This window comes from Melanerpes formicivorus, unplaced genomic scaffold (assembly GCF_026170545.1).
Source record: "Melanerpes formicivorus ecotype bairdi unplaced genomic scaffold, bMelFor1.0.p_v2 SCAF_30, whole genome shotgun sequence".
NCBI classification, from domain to species: Eukaryota; Metazoa; Chordata; class Aves; order Piciformes; family Picidae; genus Melanerpes; species Melanerpes formicivorus.
The window spans coordinates 1,285,380-1,311,766 of NW_027142382.1; the positions used below are offsets into that span (position 1 = coordinate 1,285,380).

General features: G+C 37.3%; 1 protein-coding gene across 8 annotated transcripts in view; it reads right to left on the reverse strand.

Moving 5' to 3' along the window:
• Positions 1 to 26,387, reverse strand: part of DMD (dystrophin) — a 1,318,095-nt gene that overhangs the window by 593,818 nt on the left and 697,890 nt on the right. For all 8 annotated transcript variants that reach the window (XM_068155047.1, XM_068155048.1, XM_068155051.1 and 5 more), the window contains one exon: positions 10,311 to 10,461. In XM_068155047.1, coding sequence (XP_068011148.1) covers positions 10,311 to 10,461 — 151 coding nt within the window. The remainder of the gene's footprint in view (positions 1 to 10,310; positions 10,462 to 26,387) is intronic.

The following is a 26,387-nucleotide window of genomic DNA, read 5'->3' on the forward strand; positions in this document are numbered from 1 at the left end:
GTTCAGTGCTGCCCTCCTCCCTTCCTTCCCTGATTTTTAAACTCACCCTGCTTATTCTTTTAGATTCATCTAATGAAAATGTGACAAGGAGGCTATTTGCTCTTAAAAATAACTTATCTGGAGAAGTAAGGGCACTGCAATGTTTCTAACTGCTGCTTTTTCCTGCAGCATGCTTGCAATTCAATCTCAGTCCAGACTGATGTTCCAGTGTCAAAACAATGTTTTTGTTAAGTAATCCTATTTTTCTTAATTTAAAATTCTTAATTCTTCATGTTCTTAGTGTTCATATTTGTTTCTCCAAACTTACAGTGACAGAATTTTTTCTGTATTTTTAGCTAAACGTTGACTGGTCTCCAAGAAGTTCAAGAAATTTGTTAGAACCTGAGAGAATTCAGTAAAAAAAGTAAAATAAAATAAAATAAAATAAAATAAAATAAAATAAAATAAAATAAAATAAAATAAAATAAAATAAAATAAAATAAAATAAAATATAAAATATTTGAAGATTAGAACACAGATGATTTGATGTGGAGGGCCCATCACAGGTAAAGAAATACAGATCAGTTAGTAACCACAAAGTAGCGCATAAAAAAATCAAAGTACAGTCTAACTCTAGGAGTAGAGAATGCAAACCCTGCCCACAGTTTTGAGGACTCTTAAAATGGAAGACAATTCTGAAAAAGATAAGAAAGAAAGAGAAAAGTAGACAGTGGATAGTGGTAAAGAGTCATTCATGCCTGGAGTTTTTATTGTGACACATACAAAGGAGTTACCAAAATCCTCTGCAGACATACCAGGAAATGGAGGATATGCTTCCTCTGTGGCTTGCTTCACTATAGCTGTCACTAAAATTCCACACCCATAGTATAAGAAAGATATCATAAAGATGGACCGAGGCAGGAATTCCAAGTCATCAGTAATTTCTTTATAAATAAAATTAAGCAGTGACTATGAATAAGGAAACACATAAAAACAAACCAACAAACAAAAAAAAAACCCACTGACAACAAAGCACATGGAAGACTTCAGTGTTTTCTATAGCTTTGAAAAATAAACTGGAATTCTACTACAGAAAACCTTGTCAACCTAGATGTAGTGTCACAGAACACAGTAGTGTACGACACAGTGTTGTAGAATCACAGAATTGCAGGGGCTGGAAGGGACCTCAAAAGATTATCTAGTCCAATTCCCCTGCCAGAGCAGGATCACCTACACCAGATTACACAGGTCAGCAGTGTTTCAAATATAAACAAAGTAAAAATGTCCATTAAAACTGTTTGCTTTCATGTCAATTAAAAAATATTTATTTACTTATTAGCATGAAATAGTCAATTTATTCCGTGGAAATGCCTCTTTCATGGATTTCAGAGACTCTGAAGAAATAAAAATGATGCAAATGTAAGGTTTTATTATATAATTTACTTTTATACTAAAATGATTATCAGGATGATACATTCATTCATCTACCTTTCTTAAAGCTTGGAGCAGACCACCATAAAGTCACTTTTATACTTTGTTGTCCATCATAAAAGAAACCACAGTAGTAATTTCAACAGATCAAGAGTTTTGACATAAAAAGCCTCAACAACATGACAAGCTCTTGGCTATAAACTAAATATCACCTCTAGTTGGCACTTGCTGATAAATAATTTAGACTTTTCAAACTGTCAAAGTTGCTATGCTCCAAAAGCATAATTTCCTCTAGAAAAACCACCAGTTCACCAGAATTAACTGTTGAATGGCTTTTATATTGCTATTTTAAAAACAAAATATGTATTGTTTGGGTCATTACAATTCCTTTTTAAGGTAAGCAAACTGATACAAAGATGACAAGTTTATCAGCCTAATTTCATTGACTTTGTATTCCAGCATAGGATTTGCATTACTCAAACTTACAAAACCACTCCTTGGTGGCATCTTGCAGAACAGTCAGACACAAAAGCACCCTCATGTGCCTTCCATTGCTTACAGCAGGGTTGGAAAAGGGTATTGAGAGTCATCAGTCTTGTGTAACAGAAGCCATCGCTGAAGGATTTACAGTTACAAAAGAGGTAATGAAATAGGGTAGTGATAGTAAATGTAGAAAGTACCAGAGCAGGTTTTATCTGGGACAGCTAAGGGTAGCAGTAATATCACAAGGTACCTTCAAAGGTGCATGTGTTTCACTGCATCTCTGATACTCAGTAGTAAGACAAGGGTTTGCAAAAGACTCAAAAGAAAAAATACTGTCAGTCATCATAAATGAGATTGGTTTGTCTTCCAAAAATCAAAACTATGCACAAATAATGGGACCAGTATGCTTGAGTATCCACTTTAATTGAAGTGTACATTTTTGATAATATTCTAAAATAATCAAGGTAAATCCCCAAAATTCATTAGAACTAATCACAATCACTATTATCAGTCTACTCCTACACAATTTGTTCTGTATTCTCTACAACCACAATGTTTGCAACCGGTATGGTCCTAGCTCTGATCTCTTGACAGAAAACCCAGCTAAAACCAAAGCTCCACACTGTCAGACAACATGAAATTGCCAACACTCCTTGTCCTCATTCCTGAGATCTGCTTATACTAGAGCTACAAAATACTTACTGATCCAGAACAAATTTTAATGTGTGCTAAGGATTGTGGTAGATAAAACTCTCTTGAATGGTTTAACCAAATTATCTGAATTTAGATGGAAGTTTGCTCTCTGGAAAGTTAGGGTGTATTAAATCAGATTTAAACAACTCAGGTATGTTACCACTATCTGCACATCTGCTACATTCTGTCTCTCTACACGACATAACATCTTGGTGAAAGACATGAACTGATAAGCTTATTTGAAATGAACAATAAAGAATAAAATAATCTAGCCAAACCCTGCATTTTTTAATAACCACCCATCACTGGTCAAACTCATACCCAGCTCCCTTGACTACTCTAATTATATGGACAAACACACACATCTATAAATATGCCTGTAAAGGCTGTCAGTAAAAAGAAACTCACTGTTTAAATACCTAAATGCAAGACAGTTCACCAGGACCTGACAAAAAACTAGCATCAAAACGTAGGATATGTACATTGAGCTAACATGGGTTTTAGACAGTTTTTAAGGGCTGATGCAGATCCTTTTGCTGTCTGCTCTATATCAACATTCAGATTTCATGATGCAGGATTCTATCATTCAGATTTGTGGTGGGTTGGGCTTGTTTGGTTAGTTTTGTGTTTTTCTCCCCCCCAAACAATTCAATTTTAAAAGAAACATTAACTTGCTGTTTTGTCCAGTGTGTTCCCTGTATGTTTTTACTTTATGGTTTTAATCTAAAATGAAAACCTTTATGTGATGAGTAGAGTTTAAAAAATCTGTTGGGATGAAAGGTTCTAGAGAACATTAATAAAGCTATCCATGAAAAGAGTTTCATCTTTCCCCAGCTCTTTTATGTAAGTATTCATAGTGGCTAATTACAAATCAAAAGATCTAGGAAGACTCCCAGGCTTGCCAGTCATTAAGTGACACAGTTCAAGTCTGAGAAATTTGTCATATCTTAACATTTATATGTCAACTCCCACAGATTTAATCTCTGTTCTCCTTTACATTAGACACTCATTTAGTCTCTCATTTCCCCCAAAAAATACATGATCACATTAACAAGTTTATTTGCACTATGGTAAAAGCATTAATATATCTGCTGAATCTGAAGTGTGTTATCTGCATGTGTCACTGATTATAAATGACCAGATTAGCCTTGAAAGCAACAAAAATTCATTAACATGAGGAAAAAATATATCCTCTATTATGTCTATTTTTTATACACATACACAAGAAAACACAGAATCACAGAATATTAGGGGCTGGAAGGTTTCTTGAAAGATCATCTAGTCCAACCCCCCTGCCAGAGCAGGATCACCTATACCAGGTTACACAAGAACTCAACCAGGTGGGGTTTTAATATCTCCAGAGACATGCTTGTGGAATGGATATAAACTTCAGTCTCTTTCTCAGATCCCCATATATCTCCAAATAACCTCTATAACCACTTGAACTGGGAAGGATGAATCTCCCTTAAAAGGGAGGGGGAGTTACAGTCAGGTATCATAAAGTTTGACTGATGCAGTTTAGGAACATTGTTTTCTCCAAGACAAAGAAAAAAAAATTCTTGTCTATCCATTCTTGTAATGTATAAAAATTATGTCATTATGCATCTGCATGTGTTAATAGTTATTTCAAAAAGTTTCATTATGAAATATCTGAAAAATCCATCCTAATTTATTAACAACCAGAATTAATTTGCTTATCTGAATAAACAGTGCCAGGATTTATAACAAAACCTAAATAGAAGCTATGAATTGTCATCTAATGGTGCAAGAGTAGGCAGAACTACCCTAGCCACTTTAAATTTATTATTTCTTATAGACTTCAGACATTTAATGTCCCACTGCCAGTATCAACAAATTAATTAAAATCTTGTAATAGGATACAGTGAATTGGGAATATAGAATAATGAAGTCTCTGTGTAGCAGAGAAGAATTAAATAACTGATATAATTATGAAATACTTCTTATGGTTTGACATGACAAGAAAATGTTTTCATCCCAAATTCAGCATAAACCATTTTGTTATTTCATCACTTTGGTTAGTAATAAGAATGACAGTGACAAATCTCTTAATAGGTAAAAAAAGTCTTTAGGAATCTTATATGTCCAGAAATGTAGTATTGCTAAAGATTACAGTGGTATTTAATATTTTGCTTGGCATAAAAAAAGAAAGAGTAAATATTTCACTAGGATGTGCTGTTATTAAATCAAAATCAAATCTTTCCATTGCTCTATTACTTCAGTCAAGAAGGGCCCATGAATTTCTTTTGAAGATGAACTTAAACCAGAAAAAGTCCCAAATGTTTGATGCAAAGCTCTCATATATTATTTGAAACATTTCTACCAAAAACTTAGAAACTGTGTAAAAAAACCCTTGAAATCCATGGGTTATTACAGAGCTTAGGTTTTATTTCTTAGGGGCAGCAGCTTGCTGCACTCAGAGGTGTTTGATAAGAGGATAATACTCTGTAAAAAGAAAACCTGTAAGCTTCTCTGAATAAGTAAGAGCTGATGGCATTTGCGTAGGCTGGCTATCATGTTTAGAATGTTTTAGTGCTTAGTTCAGAACATTTAGTCAAAGTACTAGGGATGTGTAAAATTGTGAGGAGAATATTAATAAATAATAAAATAAAGACTGTAGAACCTTTTTTTTAACATAATAGCAAGAGCTTATATGCTTTTGGCACTAATAAAATATTAGCCAATGTTACATTCTTGTCAGATATCTATCCTTTCAGATATGCTTTTGCAATATGAAGGACTTTGCAGTATCTACCATAATCATTCTAATTAAAGATTCCTGTAAAACAACATTAAATTGGTTTCTAATTAATTCCACATTCTATATTTTCTATATCTAGAATCATTAAACAATCATAGATAATTTCTTTGACCAGAAAGAATTGATACATTCTACTGTTTCTCTGAGAATACTTCATAACACTAAAAACAAATGGTCACAGCTGAACCAGAAGGAACAAAATTGACCCAAATGGAACAAAACTGAACCTATGAAGGACACAATTATTATATTAAAAAAAAGTTTGGTTTTTTTTTACTAGTTATATATCTGGGGGAAACAGTAATACCCACCCACTTACCACTGTGCTTTTGTGGTATGAGAATATGTGGCCTCAAACATTAAAATGCCTTTTTTTTTTTCTCCCATATCCTCTGATTTCATTTATGTTGTATTCCAGAAAGAACTCTTTAAATTCAGTGGTTATTAAATCATCAATATCCATATAATCCAATTTGGATATAAAAGAGATAAATTATTAGCATGACCATGACTTTCAGCACTGAAACCTCAATCCTCTATCTCTTTCTCCTTTAAACATCTGCAAGTCAAAAACGTGATATTCCTGACATCATAGTGCAGTAGAGGGAAAGTCTAGAGAAGCCATGAGTCATTCATAAGGTTTTTAGAGGCTTGGATAAGTTCTCTAAAGTGTAAGTGTCTCATAAGTCAATTATCTGAAAAATTTAAGAGATTTGAAACTTACAAGCAATCTCTATACCTACAGTATCCTCAAAAGACTGAATATCATAGAATCATAGAAGTTAAGGTTGGAAGGGACCTCAAGGATCATCCAGTTCCAACCCCCCCACCCCCCCCATGGCCAGGGAAACCTCACACTACATCAGGTTGCACATTGAGACTGGCCTGGAAAACCTCCAGGGATGGGTCTTCTACCACCTCCCTGGGCAACCTGTTCCAGTGTCTCACCACCCTCATGGTGAAAAACTTCTTCCTAACATCCAACCTAAATCTACCTATTTCTACTTTTTTCCCATTCCCCCTAGTTCTAAGACTACCTGACACCCTAATATAATTAATAACACCACCCAATAATAGAAAAAACTTCCTGATTTTTTTGAGGTGGTCTCTGGCCTTAAAAAGAAGCATCATATCCTTGATATTTATATCTGTAAGTGAAATTAAATACTTGAGAAATTTACAATTCTAGAATAACAATATTATTAAAATAACAAGATTACAGAAAACAAGGTAAAGTCCAGCACTTGTTTGTTCAGTGGAAAGTACCAATCACTGGCCAGTCCCAATAGTGAACATCACGAATACAAAGAAATTGTTTCAAACTTCAGACCCAGATCCTAATTATTTTATTATTAAAACTAAAACAAACGAAGAACCCAAACAAACCAAACAAAAAAGCACACTTTAAAAAAAATGTAATAAATTTAAGCTTTATTGGTGCTAACTTTAGACTGCTGAGCAATTCTGAACACCAGTGTAAATGATGAATATGCTTGGTGTTCTCTATTTTAAAAAGAAGAACACCATTTTTTAAATTCTCAGGTAATGATTCAGGAATGCAACGTGACAGCCTACATCTGAAACTACTGATGAATTCTTCTTTTTGTAGCTGTCTTTTTAGCCATTATCTATGGCACACAAACACACACACACAATTATTGTTTGCTTCTTCGCTGCATATTAACCTGGCACTAATTTCCAGTACTTTTTATTTGCATATGAAATGGAATGGAGATTGGGGCTGCAAAGAATACCACAAGAAGAAAAAAAGAAAGTGAACAACCAGCTTTAGATAGATGCTTGCAAATGACGTTCTAACATTTAGCCATGGGAAGATTCAACCATAAAATACAGCACCTGAGCTGTCTTGATGATGGTATTTCAGTTTGCATAATTGAGAACACCTCTTTCAGAAAGAGAAATAGGTACAGGAAATTAATCAGGTTGTCCAGCTATCATATGAAAGCAGATTAGAAAAATGCAGGTTTAGTTACCAGATGAAATCCAATTGGGAAAATTACATCAGCTTGTAAGAATCGAGGGGGATAAACACCAGGGAGTAGATAAAAGTGAACTACAACTCATTCTTGGCACAAAAGTAAATAAACTAAGTGCAAATGCAGGAAGCTGAAGTCAGCACAGACTGAGGAGTGAAGAGACAGAAAAGTCTTTCATTCAGAATAATGAGAGTAAAAAAAAACCATATATTTTCAACTACTTTCAAGATAGAGTTGAACATGTTTCAAAGGGATTATATGATCTGCTATCTGTAAAATACCCTTTTAAATCCTGTCTGCTAATCACAAAAGAAGTCAATTACAATTTCTTTAAAAAGTGAAATGTGATTTCTTTCAGTAGCATGAGTTCTTCTTTCAAAAAGTCTTAGTGTAAAATTTACAGTAAGACTCTTTAAGTATTCATGACATGAAATAGAAACAATTCTATTATTAAATTTTGCTCACATTATATATAATGCATAAATGTTGTTTAGTTTCATGCCGTTGTGCAGTGAAAAGGAACCCACCTCTCCTCCCCAAATACACATAAAAGAACGTAATTACCTCTTAACCTATATTAACATAGTCACCTAATCATACTGTTGACTGTTTCATTTTGCATTAACATGTGACTCTATGTATTTACTGAATGTTAATGAACACATTAATGTTCACTTTTCCAAAGCAGTCTTACCTAGAAATAGTATTACACTGAATGTTTTGTGTGGATATATATATACACATATATATATATTTTTCCAAAACAGTTCCTCATTGAATAGAGAACTATTCACTTGCTTGTGAAAGCATTTTCAAACAAATCCTGTTAATTCTGAATATGGTTCAGTAAGCAGCATGATCTCATTAATGAAACAAGTTGCTAATCTAGTAAATAAAATGTTCAGCTGTTTTAACTTTATCAAATGGAAATTCTAATCACCTCTTCTGTCAGCCTTACAGAAGCCTAATACTTTTCAAACAAGACCCAGTAAAATATGGAACCAAGGAAGACAATAGGGGAAAGTGCAACTTTAGTCTAAATGTTCTTTCACAAATAAATGTTAACTCACATTAAAAACTGTATTCTTGAGTTTAGTTAGAATATTTTTACACTGTGCAAAAACTAATCAGAAAGGTAGTTTATTGAACTGAATAAATGTTTGAGAGACAAACTTGTGAGTTCCTAGGATTTGTAACACAAGGGGAAAAGGAAGAGAGAAAAAGCTCGATGTACTGCAAAAAGAAAATCATAGAAATGTAATCATATTCAAAATGTTCTCATACATTGTATAGGAATATAACAAATGGGTAACAGATGAGAAGGAGGCTAGGTCAAAGGGAAACAAAACAAAAGCATTCTTCTTCTATACTGAAATCTAAACTTCTGCATAATGACATTATCTAAGGGTCTTTCAGCGTGATGTTCAATTCAGAATGAATTTCTTTCTCAGTGATGAGAAGAAAATCATGTTTCTATTCTGTCAGGACTGTGAAATGTGCTACACATATACTTATAACATGCCCTTAGTCTGGACATTGTCAAAAATCAACCTCTTCTCAGAGAGGAAATATTGTTTCAGGAAGGGGTTAGAAAATAGGAGATGAAGCTGCTCGAGGATACCAGAGAAGTGCTGAGAATGGTAACAGAGAGAACACAATGAAACTCTATCACTACTCATCATGTAGAAACACCTCTTACTTTAGTATTTGCAGGTTTTTCAAAGAAATGCTTTAAACTGTGGAACAGAGAGAGGAACATTTCAGTGGAAACATGAACAAGCTCAGCTATCTCTTACACACAAAAAAAGAACATCCTCAACTCACAGATGCCATTTGAATTTGTCAGACAGATCTTAGGCTTCTTCAGTGTTCAAAGGGTCAATAGCATATTGCAGAAAAATATTTACCTCGTATATTAGCTACTGTAGCTTAATTTATTACATAACACTTGCATCTTTTTTATCTACCTGCACCACACGATTTGCTTTCCTTTCCAGTTCAGCAATTTTACCATTATGAAGCAGCAATCTAAAGCTTAAAAAGGTGACTTTAGACATTAAAATTCCAAAACTAATGATTTTCTTTTTCAAACTGTTAGCCAAAAAGTAGATTAGTGTTGCATTTAAAGCAAAACTGTACTTTCAATATTTAGGTATCCCCAACTTATTTCAACCTGAAATCCAGTAACTCAGTCCTGGAATTCAAATGTACAAATGCTGAATAGTTTAATAGATTTGTTTTCATTTGGTTTGGGTTTTTTTTCTTATGCCCAGGTAGTAATTTATAACATGAAACCAGAAATTACTCAAGCTGTGTTATTCATCTGAACCTATCAACTTGCAAAACATCAGTTTAGAATTAATTCTTTGTACTTGTTACATTTTCAATCATGCGAGAAGGAAATGAAAAACTACAAAGAAACCAGAGCCATTATTTTCCTTACGATGGTCAAAGCCCTCAAAAGATGAAAAGCACAGAAATAGGAACTGGACAGATAGGAACTAAGTGGCTATTCTGTCACACTGCATTTCACAAAATGTATCCTCAAGGTTCTCTGATTAAAACATGAAACAGGCAAAATAAGCAATACTTGCAAGACACAGTTCATGGAATATCTCTTGCACAGTTCAATGGTTAACCACATTTCTTCCACAAGATTTCAAAATTAAATCTGATGGTCATAAGGATCAAATGGGAACCAATGAGCACTTTAAATAAAATACCAAAGGTAGTTACAATGTTTCATTAGAAATATCTGACCAAAATTGTCACTGGCCACTCAACACTAGAAATCCTTAAATGAAATAACTGCAAAACTGCGCAGCGTACCCCAACCTGCACATTTCTAATCACTGCAGAAAACAAAACAAAACAACCCACCACACCACCACAACAAAAACAACAAACAAACAAAAACCAAGCCAGGAAATAAATTAAACAAATCATACCTGGAGAAACTGGCTAGTTTTCGCGTGACCCATGTCTCCAGCCTCTATCTGTGCTCTTGAAAGCTTCTCTTCAGTTTCTGTTAGCCAGTGGTTAAATTTCTTCATGTCAGAATGAAACAGCCGCCACTTTTCCAAAGACTTGTCAAACCATCTGCAAGTATAAAAGGATATGAAGTTATTATCTATTGATACTCTATTTCTAGATACAGAGAAGGAAAAAGAAAAACACACATAAAAAAAAAAAAAAAAAAAAAAAAAAAGAAGAAAAATTAATCCCAGAATGTTAGGCATTGGAAGGGACTTTGAAGGACCATCTAGTCCAACCCCCCTGCCAGAGCAGGATCACATAGAGTAGATCACACAGGAACACATCCAGGTGGCTTTTGAATATCTCCAGAGAAAGAGACTCCGCAACCACCCCAGTGTTCTGTCACCCTCACAGTGAAAAAAAAAAAAAAAAAATTAAAAATTTCCTCACCTTTCCATGGAACTTCCTATGCCTCAATTCATTGCCCCTTGTCCTGCCATTTGGCATCACTGAGAAGAGCCTGACTCCACCCTCTTGCGACTCACCCTTTACTTATTTACAAACATCAATGAGGTCAACCCTTAGTCTCCTCCTCTCCAAATTGAAGTGCCCCAGCTCCTTCAGTCTCTCCTTGGAAGGAAGATGTTTGACTCCCTTAATCATATTGAATATTTCAGGTTGAATTAACTGTGATGGTGACGGCATCATGTATTAACATCCTTAACAGAAACTGTAGTATTTCTGAATGATGGAATTATCATTGTGTGCCACAGATTAGTATCTTATAATTAAAAAACAAATAAATAAGATATTTTCAATTATTCAAATTAATTCCATGGTCAAAACATATTTAAAATTTGTTAACTGTTATTTAAATTTAAGTTTATTTAAATTTGTTAACAGCTTTATTAACCCTCACTAACATTATGGGTACAGTACAGGACTTGGTGTAACAGAGTATACTTCTGTCAGGTTACTTAGATGATAGCATGAAGGGAACACTAGTACTGAGAAAAGGCTCCTCACACACCTTAGCAGATTGCTGTAGCTAGTAGCACTGCAACCGGTCACTGCTGGCTAACACTGCTGGCATTGTGGCTAGACAATGATTTTTAGGCCCTTTTCAAAGGGAAAATAGCCTAAACTATCTGTGATGCATTTGCTCTAAGATCAGAAATCTAGGATGAAAAAAAATCGATAGACACACCATTACATCTCTCTTTTCCCCCCAGTTTTAGTCCCATGATCCTATTATGATTAAAGCCTTTTTAAAAATAGAAATATGAATTATAATATTATATATAATACATATGCAAACCACTGGGGTTTTTTAGATAAAAAATTGTTGTAGCCAGAGACTACCTCAAAGGATCTCAGGCATACAGACTATATTTCTGCTCCAGTTTTACTGAGAGAAACTCATTTTGTCTGCCTCTCCAACGGACACAGAAGTCCATTTATTATTATTGCAAAGAAATTGCAATTCTCTTCAAAGACATTTCTACTTGCATTGTGTAGAGAGACCTTTTATTAAACCCATATACATATATATGTGTGTGTGTGTGTGTTTCACTTCCATTTGAAAATTTGATATAGTTATGCAAAGAAAAAAGAAAAAAAGAAAATAAAACTGCCAGAAATAAAAGGATGATTGAAACAAAATAAAAATATCAAAAAATAGGGGTTTGTACAGAAAGCAAGAGTGAAAAATATTACTATCACTGTACACTACATAAAAGATCATGTAAGCACTTCTGGCACTTTGGGAAGATTTAATCTCTTTTTGCCCAGAGTGACTGATCGATCTTCTGGTTCAAGATCTGTTTGCTCCTACCAAATACTAAGGAAATAAAATGAAGACAGAATTAGGATTTTATTTTATCCTTTTTCCCCCACATGGTGTATGTCCTCAGGAATTCAGTTATGTTGTGTTTTGGATTGATGTTGAAATGTGACCACTAATCAGAGATTAGCTAGAATGTTTTGTTAGCAGATCATCATTAAACATGCTACTGTTCAGTTTAATAATCCTCTGTTATAGGATTATGATAGGTTTTAGGGTGTGCTTAAAGGATAAAACCAAAGATGCTCAATTATTTTTCTATGAATAAATCTATTTCTGTATGGATAAACTCTACATCTGTTTGAATGCTAAAGAATGTAATTCACCAACTGAAATCACATTACTGTAAGGGAAACCAGACCATCTCTTCAATAGTATTGATTATTTTTATTTTTTTAAGAAGACAACATAATTTGTTCTTCTATTCTATTGGTTCTATACTCTCACCTTAGTTTTAACAGCTTTTAATACCATGCAGTGCTGAACATACCCTTACGAAGATACGGTTTTCTTACTTCTAACATGCCGCATATGGTAATCACTTCTGATTAATAATATGTGAAACAGGTTTGGACCATCAAGCAGTGAAACAGACACTTTGTATTTATTCTGTTACATTAAATATATGATAGGGAAAATATGAAGCATAAAAAATCCCCACAGTTAGCAATCAATGAGATGGGGTATTTTTAACAGAATCATAGAATTACTAAGGTTGGAAAGGACTTGTAAGATCATTAAGTCCAACTGTCAATCCAATACTACCGTGACCCCTGAATCTTGTTCCAAAATGCTACATTCACACACTTTTTTGAACACCTCCAGGGACAGGGGCTCCACCACTTCCCTGGGCATCTTCTTGCAATGCTCAACCATTCTGTGAGTGATTTTTCCCCTAATATCCAATTAAACCTTCCCTGACACAACTTGAGGCCATTTCCTCTTGTCCTATTGCTTGCTGCTTGAGAGAAGAGACCAATACCCACTTCACTACAACCTCCTTTCAGGTAGTTGTAGAGAGAGTAAATATTTTTTTCCTAATATCCAATCTAAACCTTCCCTGGCACAACTTTAGGCTGTTTCCTCTTGTCCTATTGCTTGTTGCTTGAAAGAGCAGACCAACACCCACCTCACTACTACCATATTTCAGATAATTGTAGAGAGCAATGATGTCTCCCTCTCAACCTTCTCTTCTCCAGACAAACATTCCCAGTTCTCTCAGTTGCTGCTCATATTTTCCAGACCCCTCACCAGAGACATTGCCTTTCTCTGGACATGCTCCAGTTCCTCAATGTCTCTCTTATACTGTGACACCCAAAACTGAACACAGTACTTAAGGTGCAGCTTCACTAATGCCAGGTATAGGAGGCACAATCACTTCCATACTCCTGCTGGCCACACTTTAATTTCTTGGCTACCTGAGCACTCTGCTGGCTCATGTTCAGATGACTGTCCACCAGCATCCCCAGGTCCTTTTCTGCCAAATATCCAGCTACTTTTCCCTGAGCCTGTAGCATTGCATGGGGTTGTTGTGGTCCAAGTATAGGACCCATCACACAGCTTTGTTAAACTTCATAGAAATGACCTTGGCCCATCGATCCAGCCTGTTCAGATCCCTTTGCAGAATTCCCTGACCCTCAAGCAGATCAACATGCCCACTCAATTTAGTTTCCTCTGTAAACTTACTGAGAGTGTGCTTGATCCCTTCAGCTGAATAATTGGTAGAGGTATTAAACAAGAATGGCCCCAAAACCGAGCCTTGAGGAACACCACTGGAGACTGTCTTCCAGCTGCATTTAACTCCATTCACCACAACTCTCTGGGCCCAGTCATCCATCCAGTTTCTGACCCAGCAAAGAGTACATGTGTCAAAGCCATGAGCAACCAGCTTCTCTAGCAGAATGCTGTGAGAGAGTGTCAAATGCTTTGCTGAAGTCCAGATAACCAACATCCATAGCCTTTCCCTCATCTACTGTGTGGGTCATTGGTCATAGAAGGAGATGAGCTTGATCAAGCAGGGTCTGCCTTTCATTTACCCATGCTAGCTGGGCCTGATCCCCTGGTTGTCCCACACATGCTGTGTGAGTTCATTCAGGGTGAACCTTTCCACAATCTTTCCTTGCACTAAGGTCTAATTGGCAGAATGTAGCTTCCTGGATCCTCTTTCTGGTCCTTCTTGTAGATGAGTGTCACACTAGCAACCTCCCCTCTGAAGCAGGACTTTTGACTGGCAGATGATGGAGGGTGTCTTGGCAAGCTTCTTTGCAGCTCCCTCAGCACTCTTGAGTGGATCCTATCTGGACTGCACAATTTTCCAGACAGCATAGGAGGTCACCAAGTGCTTCTGCCTGGACTGTGAAGGATTTATTCTGCTCTCTGTCCCTGTCTTCTAGCTCAGGGGGCTGAATACCCTGAAGATAGATGGTCTGACTATTAAAAGACTGAAGCAAAGAAGGCATTGAGTACCTCAGCCTTCTCATCCTTAGTGCTAATGTTCCCCCCTGCATCCAATAAAGGTGTTTGTTGCTTTTTTTTACAAAAAAAGCCCAGGAAACAAAACCCCCACACTTGATCAAAAAAGTAGTTGAGATAAAAGTATTCCTTGTACTGTTCAATTGGTTCATTCACAAGATATTGAAGGAAAAATACTTATTATTTGATTAAAACTTTTAAAAAGCACATTTTAAAAGAATAGAGAAAACTTTTCTGAGGCTAAATTCTGCATAGGAGAGTAATCTTCCAACTGTCTGTGAACTGACTTTTTCTGTTCCTCAAGTACAACTTGATTCATGGGCCCTGAGGTTAATAGCTGCTGAACACCAGAACCTTTATTTGATTTAAAAGAAAGCAGTTACTGCTTAGTCCTGCTCAGTCCAAACATGCATTCCAAACCACTCTAATAAATAACAACATGTTCAGTAAATTTCCTTGGAAATGGACAGAGACAAACAGTCAGAATAGATCAGACAATCTTTTTTTCTATCAATTTTAATATAGTTGCCATGCCTGATAAAGTCACAACAAAAAAAAAAAGGTGTCAGAGCTCATCATTGATTGAGCAAATCAGTCATGCCATTAATAGAGATGACACATAAAGATGGAGTCTCTGAATACATCATAGCATTCAGGACACGGAATCTTACTAGCAAAAAGTAAGAAATATTAAGGAAAAAAAAAGAAGAAGACTTAGAGATCAAACAGTAGTTTATGGAAGGATTCCTTTAAGCCTTTACGGGCTGACAGCTTCCCACAGCAGCTGACACAAGTCTCTTTGCTTCCTATAAATTCAAGCTGTAGCAAGTTTTTAGTATCCTGTGAAACTGTTATTTAAATAGCATTCTTAGGTTTTATATTGGAACACAGTATCAGCCCTCTAAGAAATTGTTAGAAAAGCCCACATACTAAATAACCAGTGCAAAAAACCTGTGTCTATTTAAGGAGAAGAAAAAATAAATGCAGAGATTGATAACAACTTCTACATAGTACACTTGGTGGAACACTGCTGTTAAGTTATCAAAATGAGTACTACAAGCTATCTTTCAGTATTAAGCAGAGCTCATGCACTCAAAATATTTTTATTTTTAATACATTAGGGAAAAGCATAATTTGAAAACATTTTCTGAAAAAGTGTTATGGTAATAAAACATCTCCTACACGGCTGTAATGTCTTACACCACTGCAGCTTTCTTCTACGCTCTCTTCCGTTCATATACTACAACCCTCTTGAGACTGCTAGGTATTTGTTCCCACCTTTGCCGAATCAATTGTGTCCTTTGCATTTTTCTATTTGTATTAAGCAGTGTCAACTGGAGGCATCACACTCTTCAAATCAAATGTGATCTACTTTTCATTGTTGTTACAAAACCTGGCTACAATCACAGTAAGAAAGATTTATTTAAAGAAATACACTTAGATTCCCAGCTCTGCTTAGCTACAGATGAACTCAAGAGTTGTTGACTGAGAGGGGATCTGATCAATGTCTGTAAATACCTGAGGGGTGGGTGTCAAGTGGAGAGGGTGTAATGGGTTGGGGCAGACCCCCTCCCCACCACGTGCAGAAATAACGACTCAGACAAACAGATTGCAATAGTGATGGAAAGTTTAAATAGAACAGGGAGTGCGTGCAGAGAGCTAGAAACACAGTGGCAAGAGGAAACCCCAAAACAGACCCAGAGAGATTCCATCCCCACCTGAGGGTGCACTCAAACCACCAGGGCTCCTCCTTCCCCCCCCCACTGCTAGGCTAGTCTCAGCTGGCCAGATCTGAGACTGCCCATCCCCCCATGGCCTTGGGCCTAGCCAGGCCCATGGCCGGGAGATCTCTTCCCCAGTTACTGGGTGGCAGAGAGGAAGGAAAGAGGAAGTGCCAGACCCCGCCGTGAAACTTATAGTGGTGCAAGGGATCATGGTAGGAAATAACCTAATTTCCTGTGTCCACCCACGGGGCTGGGCTTCTGGACACAGGAAACACCCCTGCAGCAGAGGACACCCAGCCCAAACTACGACAGAGGGCCAATCTCTTCTTGGTGGTGTGCAGTAATAAGGAGCAGTGGATGCAAACTTGACCATAGAAGGTTTCACCTCAAAATGAGGAGAAACTTCGTGGCAGTTATGGTGAACAGAGCACTGGAACAGAAAGTGTCCTTCTCTGGAGACTTTCAAAACTTGCCTGGATGCATTCCTGTGTGGACTGCCCTAGGTGATCCTGCTTTTGGCAGGTAGTTGAACTCGATCTCTGGAGCTTCCTTCCAACCTCTAACATCCTGTGATTGTTCAAGATTTGCCATGAATGTTGCATTTCTTAGCACTGTTGTAAGTAAACAGACTGTTGATCTGGTTAAAAATTTCACTCACTCACCTGAGTTCCTTATTAAAATAATTATGATAATTTATCATGCTTAACATACTTTATTTTTCAAAATGAGAGAAACCATAGCAAAAGCACATAATAATACTTTTTTAAAACTATCTTACTTTGAATTACAAGGAAAAATCTTCTATACTAAAAAAAAATCACCTGGAAAATTAAAGTTAAAATCCATTTATTTTGGTCCAGTATGGTTTCTCATTTGGGGCACTGCTTTAAAACAGCTTTCCTCCTGTTCCTCACAAAATGAAATTACTCTTCCCAGCATGAAGAGGTTTATCAGCAGCTTAAATGCAAAAATTCAGTAGGGGTTGATATTAGTCTCCCTGAATTTGCATTCTGGCACTTGCAAATTGAATCTCCCTTCACTCTCCTTTCTTCCTGCCTCTGCTTTGGCTAATAAGACTTGCAAAGAGATGGAAAAAAGAAAAAAAAAAAGTGATGCATGTTTAAAACTTGAAGATTAAACACCAGTGCTTATTGCTCATGCTTTAAAAAAACTTGTTACTCTCAGCATAAGCCAGTAAAAAGTAGAGAAAAATCATGGACAAGGAGATGCACTGGAATTCAATGCTCTTTCGGTGATTAATAGTACTTAAATAGCTACAATAATAAAAGAAAATGCAATTGTTGCTGCACTGGCAGATGCAAATCCATTTCAAATGGAAGGTGGAAGGAGACACCACTTTGCAGCTTCATGTTCATGCTGCATGTTATATGCCCAAGTGCTTCCTCTGCTAAATCTGCACATTGCATTCTTGTACACACAGTACTACTAAAAATAGTGGGTTCAAAATTTAAAAAGCAAAGAGGCTTTGTTTGTTTTACTATTTACAATCCTGTTACCAGGTGGCAAGTTCAAGACTCACAAAAGGAGAAGGATAATTAACTACAAATATTGAGCAGCTAACTTGCTGAAATCCAGGCACAGCAGAATGTAGGTGGTAGAAATTCATAAGAGAATTCCTAAAAGAGCAACACTCTGAAGATTATGAAAACTCAGAAAGAATGGGAGTGTATTAGGAGTCCCCAGGCACACAATTTGGAGATTGGGAAGGTGGCATTGCAGGCCTTGTAATTTGCATACTCTTACCTGGGCCTTGTTTGCTGCCAGAGACAAGCTACTGAACTAAAAACAACACCCACCCCCCCAAAGTGTATCTGCTCATGTGCATCTTCATCTACTTTATCCTATTCCTTTTGATGGGCATAGGTGAAAATGGTGTCAATAGTATGTGGCTGTCTCATATTTGGTGCACTTCTTTGATGTGCCCTGGTCTCCTCTTTTTCTTAACATATGTTTGATAGGAAGATACAAGCAGGGATGCAGTTCCATATAGACTCCAGACTAAAATGTGTGAGACTTTGCATTCATTGTTGAGGGTGCAAGCATTGCACATGGTCTCTGACACTCAGTACGGTAGCCTTATGCTTTTAAGTTGGGTATATTAGAATTGACAAGTGAAAAATAGCTGTATATTGGACATTCCCACTCCCCCCCATACATTCCAGCGAAGAATGTGTTAAGCAATGGCTTGAAGGTATGATTTCATTTTTTCTCATTAATACATAATGGATTTATTTTGCCTCTGAAAATCAGAAAAGCAAAAGAGCAACCAAAGACAACTGCTAAGGTAATAGGCACCACAATTTACACTAAGCCATAAAAAGGCTGGTGTTTTCCCTCTTCAACTATCATTAAACCTCTGGCAAAATTCCATATTCCTTGGTAACATTGTACGTGATATTGCATAAAGATTTACAGATGTCAATTTGGATATGCTGTCAGTGGGACTCTGTACAAGGGGATTGAACTCGATGTTTCTTGTCCCAAGGTTGCAAATTTTAAGAAGCCATGCAAAGGTGGAAGGAAAGATCCTTCAATACAGGAAAGTCATGAACATGAGATGAGGTGCAAAGGGTTATTGGTTTGCTGTAAATCAAATCTTAATTTTGTATTTGTTGCTATAAGCACAAACCCTCTGAGGAGAGGCTGAGGGAGCTGGGGTTGCTTAGCCTGGAGAAGAGGAGGCTCAAGGGAGACCTTATTGCTCTCTACAACTACCTGAAGGGAGGTTGTAGACAGGCAGGGGCTGGTCTCTTCTCCCAGGCAACCAGCAGCAGAACAAGAGGACAGAGTCTCAAGCTGTGCCAGGGGACGCTGAGGCTCAATGTTAGGAAGAAAATCTTCATGGAGAGAGTGATTGCCCATTGGAATGGGCTGCCCAGGGAGGTGGTGGAGTTGCCATCACTACACGTGTTTAGAAGAAGACTTGATGGGGTGCTTGGTGCCATGGTTTAGTTGATTAGATGGTGTTGGATGATAGGTTGGACATGATGATCTCGAAGGTCTATTCTATTCTATTCTATTCTATTCTATTCTATTCTATTCTATTCTGTTCTATTCTATTCTATTCTACTCTATTCTATTGTATTCTCCTTGGGTGTTTTGATAATGCTCCTTGATGAACAATGAACCTCATTTCTATGATACATTCCACTTTAATAAAACTTCACAATCAATTGGTCCAGATGAAAAAAAAAAGAATACCATTATTTACAAATTTTCCTAAAACTCATTACTTATGTCATGGAAATGGTTAGAGGCATACATTCTTATTCATCATATTGGGAAAAAACAGCCAGTAAATGTCATTTCTATACTGTTGCGAAACAATGTACTGTAGGATTATGCTAATATTAACCTACAAATTATGCAGTTTTGTCAACTTGATTCAGCACAATTAGCACCTTGTTAAAAAATATCCAAAACATCAAAGTAGTATAAATAATTATGTATTAGTATGTGAGAGCATTAACTAATACTTATGGACTTTCTTAAAGATAAAAAAGAACCAAGAAAACTTGGCTTTGTCAAGCAACTTTTACGATTACATTGCTTAAACAAACAGCTAACCCATTTTCAGAGATGTTGATCTTTCAATTTTATTTCATAAAGTCATGTATTTTGAGTCGTTAATTTAGATTTAATTTACATATTCTTCTATATTTGGACTGAAAGTAGTGATCTCATTCAGGACACTGGTACACCTAGATTTATTCCCAGATTTTATCCCTTCTGGGCCAACTCAGCTGTACATATTCTATTCATACTCCTGTACCCTGTTTTTGCCCCAGCAGTCTCTAACTCAATTTCCCATCGTATAATGAGTGATAACATACCAGTCAGTGTCAATCACTGTACCAAAGACAATGACAATTAAATTGTCTGTGAAAAAGCAAGATCATGTCAGGCATTGCTGGTTTTAAGGCATGCCACTTCATTTTTATGAAGCATGAGAACCAATAAACTTAATAACTATTTAAAATTGATAATTGTACACAAACTCCATTGGATTCTAATAGATGCTACACATCAACTGTGTAAAAAGAAACACCTCATATAATTTATAAAGTATATATTCTTCTTCTAAACTACATAATGTTATCTATTATGCAAAAGAATTTAGACTCAAAATTATGTCTTTGGTTCTTTTTTTTTTCCTAAAAAGTTTCCTTTCATTGGACCATATATGAAATAAGAGCTTTGCCTAAACATATGAATAACTTTTCTGTAGAGCAAATAAAGTACTAGATTAATTGGGACCTAGGTAAGAGAAGAGTGTATTGCAAATACCTTATGTATAAAAAAAAAATTAAAAAAAATACAAAAGGAAAGAAAAATAAAAGAAAAAAAAATGAAAGGGAAAAAAAAAAAGTAATTGGTAATAAAACTACAAGTTTCATAGCACATCACAGTGAAACCATCAAAAATTGCCATGCTAAGAATTCCCAAATCACACACTTTGCATGAAAAGAACAGTGGTTCAATTTTACAGAAATCCAATCTAGTTTTTCTGCTTGCAGGTAAAGGGTTATGCACAGACTTCATATTTATGATAGGTGACAGCAAACATTCCACTTCTAGCCAGGATGCTCCAGTGTGTTATTGTTATCCACTCCATGATAGCATCCAACTGATGAAATGAAACAGGAGTGAAAAATTGCATTTTCTTCTAACTGTCATGGTGCTATGCTCCCCCTGCCCCCAAACAGGATGTCTGGGCTCCTTCCAGGGGCCCAGCTACATAACAAGGAATAAGTCTGTAAAACCTCATCTAGGTTTTCTGCCCAGGGCTTCAGAGCCATATTTAGGCTCAAGCCCTGACCTAGGATACTCTGTAGGTATGTCCATGGCACATCTTGCTCATTACACCCAGCCTGGCTTTGCTCACCACCTCCAGGCACAATGGGACTACCCTGTCTGCTGTCCCCTACCTCAGCCTCACTGTGCCCTGACACTCCCAAACATCACTTCTGCACTGCTCCAGTGCTGTCTTCTAACACAGAGCCTGAAGCCTCAAATAACTTGTGTGATGCTGTTTAAACAATATCCTGAGCAAATATTTCCACTGTGCTTTTATCATAGAATCATAGAATTGTTAGGGTTGGAAGGGACCTCAAGGATCATTTAGTTCCAACCCCATTGCCATGGGCAGAGACACCTCGCACTACATCATGTTGCTCAGAGCCACATCCAGCCTGCTCTTAAAACCTCCACAGATGAGGTTTCTACCACCTCCCTGGGCAACCTATTCCAGGGTCTCACTGCCCTTATGGTGAAGAACTTCTTCCTAACATCCACTTAGTTGCCCTGAGGATCTTAAATTCGATCACTTCATGGTCACTGCACCCAAAATTATCCCTGAGACTCACATTGGTTGTCAGCCCTTCCCTATTGGTGAGAACAAGGTCCAGCATAGTACCTTTTCTCATTGATTCCTCTACCATTTGGGGGAGGAATTCCAGGAACATCCTGGAATGCTGGTACCTAGCTGTCCTTCAAAATCCCAGTACCTATGACTACAGGATGGCATCTGAAAGGTGAGGCAGTCAACATAGTGTACATAACCATGTTCTGGCAGGGAGTATTAGCCTGCCTGACTTGCTAAATTATACCCACATCCCACAGATCAAGTGCCCAAGCACTCATGTGCATTAAACAGGTGCCTGGTGAAAGCGTCTTCCAGGTTTCTTTCATCAGAACTGAATCCAGTGCACTTTTCAGTATCAGACAGAGCACAGCAATCCAGTGATACTGACCCAAATAAAAAGACACATGGACATATTCTAAGTCAACACGAGTGAAACTTAGCAGGATGTTTTGGCTCCCAGGTTCTGCTGCAGTTCAGATCCATTCTGGAACAAAACTTAATGATAGTTTCCATAGCCTGGGCTCAGAAACAGATGCTAGACTCAAAATTATAGAAAATTGACAAATCATATCCAGTTGGGGGAAACCAACTTTTACAAATTCCTCAAACTACCACCACAATTCATAAATAATAATAATAACCAAAAGTATTTTCAGTGAGTTTGTGCCCCAGAGTATGTGTAATGCAATGTTGGAGGTGTATATTAGAGGATGTCCCCTCAGCATTCTCCTGTAATTACTATGAAGTGCTTAAATCCTATGATTTCCAATGACAGGATTCTTAGTTCAACCTGTAATAACATGTTTTATCCTCCAAAATTGTTCTGTTCACTTCTGTATTTCCACTGCCTATCTCAAAATCCCCTACAATGGCGGCTTTAATGCAAGAGGAATAACAGAAAGTTAATGCTGGCTGTTGGCTCTCTGAGCCTGAAGGATATTATTTATCCCACTTAAGGTGTGGCAGATGTATCCAGAAATATATATACTGGCACAAGGACAGTGGCCTCCTCATTGCATTGGAAATCGGAGTAATAACAGAATATTTAGCCTTATCTTCATAAAATACTGGTGCCTATACTTAAATATTTTTTACCTTTGTCTTTCAATCAGTTAAAAGCCTTTTTAATAACTGTTTGTTTTTTATTTAAGATTACAGTAAAATTTAATTTAAAACTCCTTTTCCCTTTTAACTTAAATATTGATTTCAGATGAGAAACTTAGGTGCAAGTAAGAATTACTAAGTCTTACTGTAAGAGTAACATATAGTAAACAACTCTGTTTTTCCAAAGCTAAATTGTTGATGAATCTTACAGAAATTATGAGAATGGGGAAAGTAGAGAAAATTGTATTAATAGAGGAGACAATGCATCATGATGATCTACTGTAGTTAAATAAAGTACTTGCAATATTCAGGAAAATCAGGAAAAACACAATTCAATTTGTGAAAAGGTATCTGAATGGTAAAGGTTATCATGATACTGGCAAGTACTACCATCTAAAAGCTACAAAAAATAAATGGAGTGGTTATGAGGGATTATATATATATGTATGTATATTAATACATACTCTCTACAAAGATATAGGGTCATTACACATATAAAAATGTTCAAAGTATTATATTAATCTTATGAATAACAAAAGAACTTAAGACACTGTCAGTTGTAGCTTATCAAGCTAAAAGTTCTTCATGAATAACTAGAAAAAGCCATTTTGGCTAACATGTATGATTGTACTACTGGTAACCTGGAGAATTTAAACAATGTATAGATGCCTAAAAAGGTCAATATCAGGAAGCTATTATCTATATTCTAAATAGCATGAAGTAAAGAATAGATTATTCAGCAACTTGATAAGTCAGAGGAAAGTAGAAGAATTGCTTTCACTCTCCCTGAAAAATTGTGAAGTTAGGAATTGAAGACTTGAGCAAAGTGCTTATATACTATTACAAACATTTGCTTTGTCATTCATTTTCAAGCTAACATAATACAGTAATAAATAAGACATTCTTATGACAAAACCTATGTGTTCTTTGTTGACTTGGAAATACATTTGCTTATAAGGTCATTTCTACTTTATGTTGTTGATTTGGGACATGGATACATTTTTTGGATTACATAATAGTGTAATTCAAAGTAACAAAGCAGCAAAAAGAAAAATAAAAATATTTCTGTATTTCAGGAGTGCTTTAAAAGCAAAATCTCTTTCCTTCAGTTTCTCCAGGACTGGCTGCATGTGTTTGTTTGAACAGTGGAGTCTTAATGTTGAACACAGTAAAGAATCTCTAAGCTCTTTTCAGAGATGCCTGCCAGCCCTACCAATTCTGGCAGCAGATTACTGCTTTTAGGCATAATTATCATAATACTCTTTTGAGTGGTGACTTACCAGACTTTCACACTCTGGCAGTTAGAGTAGCCTAGATATTCAGGAATCCCCAGAGAATGGCTACAGTGTCTACATGGAACAAATGTACTGCATACAGGCAGAATACCTGAGCAAAGCCTTCGACACTGTCCCGCACCACATCCTGGTCTCCAAACTGGTGACACATGGGTTTGATGGGTGGACCACTAGATGGATAAGGAACTGGCTTGATGGCCGCACCCAAAGAGTGGCTGTCAATGGCTCCATGTCCCAGTGGAGGCCAGTGACAAGCGGAGTCCCTCAGGGATCAGTCCTGGGACCTGTCTTGTTCAACATCTGTGTGGGGGACATGGACAGTGGCATTGAGTGCACCCTCAGCAAGTTTGCTGATGACACCAAGCTGTGTGGTGCAGCAGACACACTGGAGGGAAGGGAGGCCTTCCAGAGGGACCTTGACAGGCTGGAGAGGTGGGCACAAGCCAACCTCATGAAGTTCAATAAGAGCAAGTGCAGGGTCCTGCATCTGGGTCGAGGCAATCCCAGGCACAAATGCAGGCTGGGCAGTGACGGGCTGGAAAGCAGCCCTGAGGAGAGAGACTTGGGGGTGCTGGTGGACAAAAAGCTCAACATGAGCTCTCAGTGTGCACTTGCAGCCCGCAAAGCCAATCAGATCCTGGGCTGCATCAGGAGAAGTGTGGCTAGCAGGTCGAGGGAGGTGATCCTCCCCCTCTACTCAGACCTGGTGAGACCCCACCTGGAGTACTGTGTCCAGTTCTGGAGCCCCTATTACAAGAGGGATGTGGAGGTGCTGGAACGTGTCCAGAGAAGGGCCACAAGGATGATGAGAGGGCTGGAGCACCTCTCCTATGAGGACAGACTGAAGGAGTTGGGGCTGTTCAGTCTGGAGAAGAGAAGGCTCCGAGGTGACCTAATTGTGGCCTTCCAGTATCTGAAGGGGGCCTACAGGAAGGCTGGGGAAGGACTCCTCAGGATCTCAGGTAGTGATAGGACTAGGGGGAATGGAATGAAGCTGGAGGTGGGGAGATTCAGGCTAGATGTGAGGAGGAGGTTCTTCACCATGAGAGTGGTGAAGCCCTGGAATGGGTTGTCCAGGGAGGTGGTGGAGGCCCCGCCCCTGGAGGTGTTTAAGACCAGGCTGGATAAGGCTCTGTCCAGCCTGATCTAGTGTGGGGTGTCCCTGCCCATGGCAGGGGGGTTGGAACTAGATGATCCTTGTGGTCCCTTCCAACCCTGAATGATACTATGATACTATGATACTATGAATATTTTGGAAAGTGCACCAAAAAAGGGTTACCTCTATAGCAACTGAGATTGAGATCCATCTGATCAAATGGGTCTCAGTGTATCTCAGAAAGTCATCTGGTCATTTTATTTTTGCTTTATAGTCAATGCAAAGAATAGAAAACATAACTACCTAAATCCTGATACAGCCAGTATAGATGCAATGCTTCTGTAGTTGTACTGACACTGCAGGGGAAGGTATATTCACTGAATCCCTTGATGCTGAAAACACTTTCAATCTTAGCAATACCCAAAGCAAACAATCACATTCCTTCCTGTTCTCTGAATGGAGTATAGAAAGGACAAAGTGAACTTTGTGCATCCAGTATTTTGTTTAGCTCATTATTTTTTTGGTCAAGGGGAGTCCAACTTCAGTAAGAAGTTGTGGACTTTAACATGTTCAGCACATACAAGAGAAATTTGAAAAATATTGATAATCTTTCTCCTTTAAATGTTTGCATTGATTAAAGTAAAAACATCCTGAAAACTGACAATTCCAGAGTGCTCTGGGGCATACAGTTTTCAAATTCCCACTTATGACAACATCATTCAGATCCTCTAGCATCCTAAGCACTCTTGATTAATAGACTTGTAAGAAATGACTCTGACACTAAATGTACTAATTTCATAAATCAGCTATCTTTCAGTGCAGATGAAAGGATCCCAGTCATTATACTTGCTTGTACAGCACAATTCAGGAGATTGCAGAGTGTTGCCTTTGAAAGTTAAGAGGAATGCATACCATGATCTGAAAATTCAGTATACTGATGCAAATTTGGAGGCCAAAGACTATTTGCCCACAGACTGGATGAGTGCATTTTCACACAAGGAAAGAGATATCTGGATCCAGTTGGTTGCTGAAGACAAATAGGCAGCTAGAAGGCTCAGCTTGTCACTATCAAATAGAAATAATGATGGATTGCAGATTTATACACTTAGACCATGCTTGGGCTGTGTGA